Consider the following 10,104-nt stretch of genomic DNA (forward strand, 5'->3'; position numbering starts at 1 on the left):
ACAACTGCTGGTGTGTTGCCAGACTGTACTCTAAACAAGATTTGGGAGAAGAAATTCATGTGTTTTATATATACTTTTTTTTTTTTCTTTGCAGACTTGCACTGCATGACACAACATGTCCAGGTATCCTGCAGTGAGAGACTTCATGCTGCAGGATGTGCCGCTCTTGTATCCTTTTGCTGTTTTGTTATTACAAACACATTTCAGAGAGGACTTTGTGAAGTTATAGAGGATAATGGTGGTGATTGCTTTGAAAACTTGATGCATGGGACTCTCAAATGTGATTGGAGGCGTGTGTTAGACCAGAAGAAAGGCTAAAGAATAACAACGTGTGGGAGAATAAATGATGTTAATCAATACATTAATGAATTTTATATATATATATATATATATATATATATATATATATATATATATATATATATATATATATATATATATATATATATATATATATATATATATATATATATATATATATATATATATTTTTTTTTTTTTTTTTTTTTTTTTTTTTTTTTTTTCTCACGTAGGGCATATAACATTTCTGATGACATAACGCATAGGTAGTGCCATGCAGGAAAGTTATCAGAAGGAGGTGGAATTTCGAATTACTACATTCACATGGTAGAGGGCAATGATTTTTCTCCTTGACGACAAGTCAGCCACAACGTTGATTTCAAACATGTTGGAGGCGCGACCCCCGAGCTGGTTCTTCTCAACAAGCACGGCGAGGTGCTGGAGCGCATCGATATCAAAAAGATGTCACAGGAAGAGATCAATAATCTGGTGCTGAAGAAAGGCTTTTATAAGAAGGCCGCCAAGGAGGAGGAGGTCCCACGGGAGTACAAGGAAGGTCCCTACATCGAGAAGGAGCTTTAAGTGTTTCGTTTGACAAAGAACAGCCTTTTAAAAATTTGTGGATGATTCCTTATTTTGTTTTATTTACTTTTTACTTGAATTTTAGTGTTCAGTCACATTCTAATTAATGCTAATGTTGTTTGTAATCTTTTGCAAGTAGTGTAGTCAAGTCAGGCATGTCCCGGACACAAACAAGACTGAGGTGAGGGAGCCACTTATGAAGGGAGCGGTGGAAAGGGTCACAACCCACATCAATTCTGGAACTCACTGGCTTCCTTTACCCTCTATATGTGTCCTTCACATGCCTGCAGCGATCTGAATAAAGAAGGCCACCTATTCCTCTTTCTCACTCCACATACAGTCTGATGTTGGTCTGGTGCCTCAAACGTACAGCCCACAGCGGTATTAGTAAATCTGCAGACGAGGCGCATAAATTATAAAGGGGGGGCTTTATGCCACAATCCCGCAAGCAGGTTTAGATAACATGAACAAAAGAACGGACTGGTGACAAATGCAATTCGACAATAGTAAATGCAACGTAATTACCGTAGATAGAGGTAGTCCACATAACAGGTACACAACAACAGATGGGGAGCTGGTTAGTTCTGGGGAGGAGATTAGTAAAATTCTGAATGAGTGTTTTTTTAACTGTCTTCATCCAGGAAAACATGCAGGATATGCCAAATACTGAACAGATGTTTAGAGCGGATGAGAATGAGAAGCTGACATATTTCCATATCTAAGGAGATTGTGGAACAGGAGATAGATAGGCTAAAAAAGTTCAAGACACCAGGACGAGATGAAATATATCCCGGAGTACTTAAGGAATGCAAAGAGGTTATCAGTGAGCCGTTAGTTTCTGTCTTTAGGAAATCACTTGATCCAGGTGAGGTACCAGTAATGTGGAGGTAGGCTAATGTAGTACCCATCTTTAAGAAAGGAGATAAAACTTTAGCGTCTAATTATAGACCTGTCAGCTTAACTTCAGCTGTACGTAAAAATATTAGAGTCAATAATAGCGAGGAATATTAGGGAACATTTAGACAAACATAACTTGATAAATCAGTCACAGCATGGCTTCACGAAGGGGAAGTCTTGCCTGACAAACTTGTTAATTTTTTACAGTAAAGTGTACGAGGCAGTAGATAATGGTGATAGTTATGACATCTTATATCTGGACTTTCGTAAAGCGTTTGACAAGGTACCCCATCAGAGGCTCCTGAGAAAGGTTAGGGCACACGGGATAGATGGGAAGGTCATGGCTAAGCGACAGGCGACAAAGAGTTGTAATAAACGGCTCTAAATCTGAGTGGGGTCATGTAATTAGTGGGGTGCCACAAGGATCAGTATTAGGGCCATGGTTATTTTGAATATATATCAATGACTTGGATAGTGAAATTAGTAGTGATGTTAGTAAATTTGCGGATGATACAAAGATACAAAGATCGGTAGATTAATTAGCTCAGAATCAGATGCCATAGCCTTGTAGGCAGATTTAGATAGGATGAATGAATGGACGGACACATGGCAAATGCAGTTTAATATCAACAAATGCAAAGTACTCAGCGTAGGTAGAGGAAACCCACACAGTAGGTACACATTAAACAACGAAACTCTGGTAGGTAAAGGGTACGAGAAAGATTTAGGAGTTATAGTTAGCTCTGAACTCCGTCTAGGAAAACAATGCATGGAGGCCAGAAACAGGGAAAATAGAGTATTAGGATTGATTTTTAGGAGTGTTAAAAGTAGAAGGCCCAAGGTAATATTAAAGTTATACTTGGCGTTGGTCAGACCTCATCTAGACTACGCTGTGCAGTTCTGGTCCCCACATTACAGGAAAGATATAGGTCTATTAGAATCAGTACAGAGGAGAATGACTAAAAGAATACAGGGGATGAGGAGTATTCCTTACGAGGCATGATTGAAGCTGTTAAATTTACATTCTTTAGAGAGACGTAGGTTAAGAGGGGACCTGATACAACTGGAGGAAACAACTGGAGGAGACTCGTACATGGCGTCAGCCCCTCACTCTAGGGAACTCGCGAAAGGAGAAAAAGAAGAATTCGCTCAGATCTCAGTAAAAAAAAAAAAAAAAAGGCATAGCGATCAGAAATGAAGGTAACCGTGCATTAGCATTCACCTGCAGGAGCGTCCTTGAGGGAGGAGATTAAAGGTTTTAAATTCCTATCCATTAGAGGGGCGTAGAGAGATCTGATGGAAGTATTAAGTGGTATAGGGGAGTGATTGTCAACATGATTTGTTTTTAGAGGGTACCTGGAAATAAATGAAGGGCACGTAAGATAGCTAGTGTGTATAAGAGTGATCACTACGAGACGTTTTAGGAAGTGTCAAGTATCCTTCTCAAGAGGAAGGTTTCAAGACATTTATCATACAATATTTGATAAACCTTTTTGACCTCACTTTGGGGACTGGCACTTGAGTGGGCCTTTTCCTCAATTTTTTATTTCTCTTGGCCAGTGGCCCTCTTACATATATATATATATATATATATATATATATATATATATATATATATATATATATATATATATATATATATATATATATATATATATATATATAAATAGGATTAGAGTATTACAAAATAGTGTATCATATTATACTACATTATAGAATCAGACGCAACTCGCTCTTCATGTGTTTTAGATGTGGCATTTTGTTTTATTATACATTTAGCACCTATGAAATAATTATTTAGGGCCGAATAGCTATTTTGTATTTTTAAAAAATAGAGCCAGTACTTTCATTTATATATTTTCGGCCTTGAAACGAGAGAAAATGTCAAATATCCATGGAATTCTCATGTAATTAATTGTCCAAGGCGCCAGGGTACGTGAATTTCTCAAGACCTCCCGGAAGGGTGCATGGACTTAGAAAAAGTTGGAGAATACTGGTATAGGGTATATAACCGGGATGACGTAAGCAACATTCTCCGAACCAGTAATCAAGATAGAACAAGAAATAATGATTATATGAAAATTATATATACATTATACATACATTATACATATATGTCAAGTTATATAAAAATCACACACACACACACACACACACACACACACACACACACACACACACACACACACACACACACACACATATATATATATATATATATATATATATATATATATATATATATATATATATATATATATATATATATATATATATATATATATATATATATATATATATATATATATATATATACACACACACACACACACACACACACACACAAACACACACGAAGGAACTGGTTCTCAAATAGAGAGGCAGATGAAAAGAATGGACTCAGTAATCAGGTTGTTAGTGCTGAGGAGCTTTACGAGTAAAAGAGGATTAGACAAATTTCTGGATGAAGATGACAAGTAGAAATAGGTGGATATGTTTCATATAGGGATTATCACGTGTAGACATGGTGGATTCTTGCAGCTTCCCTTATTTTCTTAAGTTCTTACGACGTGAGGTGAAGGGTGAATGAATGATGATGAGAGTACGGAGAAGATAGGAGTCTAATAAGGAAAAAAAGAGGAGGCTGGTAAGAATGAGATGTAAGGAGAGAGAGAGAGAGAGAGAGAGAGAGAGAGAGAGAGAGAGAGAGAGAGAGAGAGAGAGAGAGAGAGAGAGAGAGAGAGAGAGAGAGAGAGAGAGAGAGAAGGAAGGATTGATGTATGGTGAAGACTGTCAAAAACGACGACCCAAAACAGACGTGGAAAAAAAATGTCTAGGGAAAGAAAGAGTCGGTGTCATCATAAGCAAGAAACTCGTACACACCATTCACCAGACTATGAAAGGAACCCATATTTCCCCCATAGGGATCCCTGCCCCTCTCCTGGCATCATCTGGTGAATGGTAGACATTGATCTCTTGCTTATGGCGACCCATCACCTGGTGTGAGGCGCTGCAAGTGGACGACTACTATGAAGCTTGAAGTCGCAAAGGAAAAGTAGGCTGCCCGGTTTCTGCCTTTGGGCACCAGGCCGGACCAGACAGCCACTTCTCCCCGTCGATGGTAAATGAAAAAAGACATTGGTTGAAAAATGTGGAAGACTCAGCTGATAATGAAACATGGTGAGGAAGCTTTGCTCCCCAGTACTTTGAGTGTGCCTTGCAAGTTTGTTGCCCGTGAATGTGTGCGTGTTCGTAGGTGGTCGGACAGAAACAGTAATCCAGTGGAATGTGCTTGGTTAATGGGGAACTTTATGAGAGAAGATAAATTTCTGAATAGAGAGGACATAAGTTTGCATATCTTATATAAGAACTAATACCTCTAAATCTACTGTTTCTTCTTTTTTTTTTTCTTATGATCTTATTTTTTTTTTTTTAATCACAACGTCGTGTAAATAAGAATATTTCGAATATAAGGAAAAAAAATAAGGGGATGAAGGGCTATGATAAAAGAGGTGAAGGGATGAAGGGTTGAGGGGCTAGTCAGTGTGGATGGAACAATGGGAATGAGGGAAGGGTATGATGGGGGCTGTGCCGCCTCCGCCAAGTGAGCCAGACACACTTTTCACTCCATTTTCTGCTGCAGCACAACAATCAGGTAGCAGCATACGCTAAGGTTCCTTGAACTCTCAAACAGTTTAGAAGTTTATCATGACTACTTGTAATAGATTCTAGTGGAGGTTATTGGGGTTTTCAATAGTGTTTTCGTTATTCTGGTGAAAGATTAACATAGATTTTGCACTATCAATAAAGATAAAAACTTTAAAATGAGTAATTATCTATCAGGCCATTGTTCAATGAAAAATAAATACACGTATAAGTAAATCAACATATAAATCAGATAAAAGTAAAATGCTGGCTGATATACAGACCAGAGAAATTTGCTCAGGCCTGCTGAACTTGTATTTAATGTAGCGAGTCTTAATGATAACATGTTACCCTGGAGAAAAACAATAACTAACAACACTCAATCTGACTGGATATAACACACACACACACACACACACACACACACACACACACACACATATATATATATATATATATATATATATATATATATATATATATATATATATATATATATATATATATATATATATATATATGTATATATATATATATATATATATATATATATATATATATATATATATATATATATATATATATATATATATATATATATATATATATATATATATATAGTACATTTCCCCTCCTACAAACATTTCATGCACAGGATATACTCTTAACATTATATTCATGTTTCTTACTTTCTGTTCTTTCTTATTTTATACTTACCTTACAGCTATCCAGTGTAGTCTTACGTTCTCCATAAGGAGTTTACAGGGCTTCTCTCAGCTTTGCTCCTCACTGCTAACTGCTAATACTCTACCTTCTATTTATGCACCTAACGTGTCTGCCTTCAGCCACCTCAATCTAGCAATGTAATCACTTATAACCTTTTCCTTTTCTGGTACATACTTTAAAATAATATTCACCTACAAGCGCTTACCATCTATTACAATATGACCACTAGGGTGATTTTGGATCCATCCATTATATATATATATATATATATATATATATATATATATATATATATATATATATATATATATATATATATATATATATATATATATATATATATAGGAAGTAGGAGAGAAAGTGTGAAAAGAAGAGAGGCATTGAGTAAGCTAGCTTTACTTCACCGACGCTTTCATCAGGACCACCACCTGGGAAGGAAGTATACGATGGCTCTTTTCAGGACTTATTCAGGGAGTTGAAACATTCATAGCGTTAATACAGGTCAAGGAGACTTGCTTTTGAACGCAGCATCATATCTACATCTCTCTCTCTCTCTCTCTCTCTCTCTCTCTCTCTCTCTCTCTCTCTCTCTCTCTCTCTCTCTCTCTCTCTCTCTCCAAGCAGACTAAAATACAGTCTGCTTGGAGAGAGAGAGAGAGAGAGAGAGAGAGAGAGAGAGAGAGAGAGAGAGAGAGAGAGAGAGAGAGAGAGAGAGAGAGAGAAAATCAGCTCATGAGTGTGGTGTGGCACAGGGCGAGGGGAATGCACGATTCTTGGTGATGAGGAGGAACGCGGCAGCAATGGTGGAAAACCAGGTTCACATTGGTCCGCTTTTACGGAATCGGTCTCTGTTCACTGCCCAATAATGACGTCACAAAAACGGAGTTCGTACAGAACGGGTTGACCGCCGTCCCCGTATCCATTGTTTGTCAACATGGCCGCGCGGACGAGTCTAGTCGGCCCAAGCACAGTAAAACAGGCCACCACTTTTAGAGATCCTACTGGTGAGCCTAAACGCTTAGGAATAACACTGAGGTATGTTGATTTTTGTTACTTATGTAGTTACTAACATAAAGTACCTATAAACTATAGCGGATCCTCACATTCACAAGACTTGTGTGGTGGTGTTGTTAGGTGGTCACACATTGTTAGACTAACCCTGTTAAGAGAATAAACATATGGTTAGGTTTTAGTTTGTAAAATGCTTCGTGGTGCAGAGACTGAAATGCGGTAGTTAGCTCTCCGCTTAGGTGTGGCACATGAAGGACGTCTATTAGAACATGAGAACATAAGAAATAAGGGAAGCTGCAAGAAACCACCAGGCAGTCCCTGTATGAAATATACCTACCTATTTCCATCTATCATCCCCATCCATAAACCCGTCTAATCTTCTCTTAAAGCTCCCTAATGTCTTAGCACTAACAACATGATTACTGAGTCCATTCCATTCATCTACCTCTCTATCTGAGAACCAATTTCTTCCTATCTCTTTTTTAAACCTAAATTTTTCAAGTTTGAATCCGTTATTTCTTGTTCTGTCTTGGTTGCTGATCCTAAGAATGTTGCTTACGTCCCCCTTGTTATATATATACCACTTAAAGAGTTCTATCAGGTCCCCTCTTAACCTACGCCTCTCTAAAGAATGTAAATTTAACAGCTTCAATCTCGCCTCGTAAGGAATACTCCTCATCCCCTGTATCCTTTTAGTCATTCTCCTCTGTACTGATTCTAATAGACCTATATCCTTCCTGTAATGTGGGGACCAGAACTGCACAGAGTAGTCTATATGAGGTCTGACCAGCGCCAAATATAACTTTAATATTACCTCGGGCCTTCTACTTTTAACACTCCTAAAAATTAATCCTAATACCGTATTTGCCCTGTTTCTGGCCTCTATGCATTGCTTTCCTTGACGGAATTCAGAGCTAACTATAACTCCTAAATCTTTCTCGTACCCTGAACCTACCAGAATTTCGTTGTTTATTGTGTACTTACTTTGTGGGTTTCCTTTACCTACGCTAAGTACTTTCCACCTGTTGACATTAAATTGCATTTGCCATCTGACCGTCCATTCATTCATCCTATCTAAATCTGCCTGCAAGGCGATGGCATCCGATTCTGACCTAATTAATCTACCTATCTTTGTCATCCGCAAATTTACTAACATCACTACAAATTCTACTATCCAAGTCATTGATATATATTCAAAGCAATAATGGCAAATTTCTCATGGAGAGGAGTGATGTTGTTGCTGATCGCACTCAGAAATGCGGCGTCTGAAGCAGTCTTCCCAGGCGAACATCGTTTACCTGGATAAGACCTGAGTCAACCAAAGTTACACCATAGGAAAATGCTGGACTGACACCACATCTGAAGCAGCAACAGGAGTACAACCACCGACAGGAAAGGGAGGCTGTCTCATAATTCTCCACACAGGAACAAGAAATGGTTTCATCTATAATGGAGAACTGATCTTCCAGGCAAAAAACGACGGGGATTACCACAAACAGATGAATTCAACGGTGTTTGAGGAGTGGTTCAGGAATCAGCTGCTGCCCAACATCGCACCAAACTCCATCATCGTCATGGATAACGCTCCCTACCACTCCGTGCTACAAGAGAAAGTACCAAGCTCGTCGAGGAGAAAGGTGGAACTGAAAGAGTGGCTTGAAAGGAAAGGTGTCCAGCTCAGTGATGAACTACTGAAGGCAGAGCTGTATGAGCTTACCAAGAAATTTGCAGTCGGCAAAAAATATCGCATTGACAGTATTGCAGACTTGGCAGGCCATAGGGTTGTGAAGTCACCACCCTACCACTGTCAATACAACCCCACTGAGCTCATATGGGCTCAAGTCAAGTCTTATATCGCCATGCAAAATACCTTTAAAATGGCTGGCTTGAAACATCTGGTAAAGGAGGCCCAGCATCACATCACGCCACACAACTGTATGCAAACTGTTGCCCATGCTGAAAACCTTTAAGAAGAAGAAGATGGGCGACAAAACATTGTGGTGGATCACTTCGTGGATTCTCTGATCATCGGTATTGCTGGAAGTTCAGACAAAGAGCTGTCTGATTAATGATCAGAGAGAAGATTAGGCCTCCACAGCAAACCTCTATGAAAAAAAAAAACGCGCCTCAACTTTTACCTAGATGCTGCTTTGTAAAAAAAAAATCATAACTAAAAAATAAAAATATAACATCATAGTTTAAGGGAAATATCATATCTAAAAGGAAACGTATCATATTTACACGAAATTCACAATGGAGAGAGAGAGAGAGAGAGAGAGAGAGAGAGAGAGAGAGAGAGAGAGAAAGAGAGCAGCTTGACTGACTGACAGGCAGGAGATTTTTCTCAAATTCTAATGATTCATAGGCAAGTATAGATCTCTGATAGAAATAAATTTGCATGAAATGTAGATTGTATATGCAGAGAGAGAGAGAGAGAGAGTGTGAGGAGCGAGGCTATCAGTGGCACATAGGCTCTAATCCGATAATTGGCCCAGTACAAGGTTTGGCAGTGCCGTAGGTCGGGGAGTCCCCGGAAGGACAACGCCTAAACGCTCAATTCAAAATCGTCAGACCATAGAAGAGATATCTGACCCATCCTATGGTTTCACAAAAAAAAAAAAAAATGTATATATATATATATATATATATATATATATATATATATATATATATATATATATATATATATATATACGAGGTGTGTCATTAAAGTTCCAGGACTGGTGCCACACAAGTTTTATTTCACATCCAGGCTACAAACTATAGGTTATCTCCTTCGAAGTAATCCCCCTGGCACCGCATGCACTTGTCCATCCTTCTCTGCCAGGCTTGCATGCACTGCTGGAAGGATTCTTGCGGGATGCTCCTCAGCTCCGTCGTCACGGCCTTTTTGATGTCGTCCGCATCATCAAAACGGGTCCCCTTCATGACCTCCTTGAGCTT

General features: G+C 38.5%; 1 protein-coding gene and 1 pseudogene across 1 annotated transcript; both read left to right on the top strand.

The window, feature by feature from the left end:
• The window catches only part of LOC135092136 (selenoprotein M-like), a 4,985-nt pseudogene extending 3,788 nt beyond the window's left edge, over positions 1 to 1,197 (top strand).
• A 5,887-nt stretch (positions 1,198 to 7,084) lies between these two features.
• Positions 7,085 to 9,131, top strand: LOC135092001 (uncharacterized). The gene is made up of 2 exons (XM_063990113.1): positions 7,085 to 7,154; positions 8,497 to 9,131. Exons 1-2 carry the CDS (start codon positions 7,085 to 7,087, stop codon positions 9,129 to 9,131), a joined length of 705 nt encoding a protein of 234 aa, XP_063846183.1.
• Positions 9,132 to 10,104: the final 973 nt, after the last annotated feature.

The sequence above is a fragment of the Scylla paramamosain genome, chromosome 39 (assembly GCF_035594125.1).
Source record: "Scylla paramamosain isolate STU-SP2022 chromosome 39, ASM3559412v1, whole genome shotgun sequence".
In the NCBI taxonomy this organism is placed as follows: Eukaryota; Metazoa; Arthropoda; class Malacostraca; order Decapoda; family Portunidae; genus Scylla; species Scylla paramamosain.

Excerpts from the sequence above, each read along its gene's own strand:
- LOC135092001 (XM_063990113.1), top strand. The coding sequence starts at position 7,085 with ATGGCCGCGCGGACGAGTCTAGTCGGCCCAAGCACAGTAAAACAGGCC. Across the intron at positions 7,155-8,496 it reads CACTTTTAGAGATCCTACTG|GAAAATGCTGGACTGACACC; the intron begins GTGAGCCTAAAC and ends GTTACACCATAG.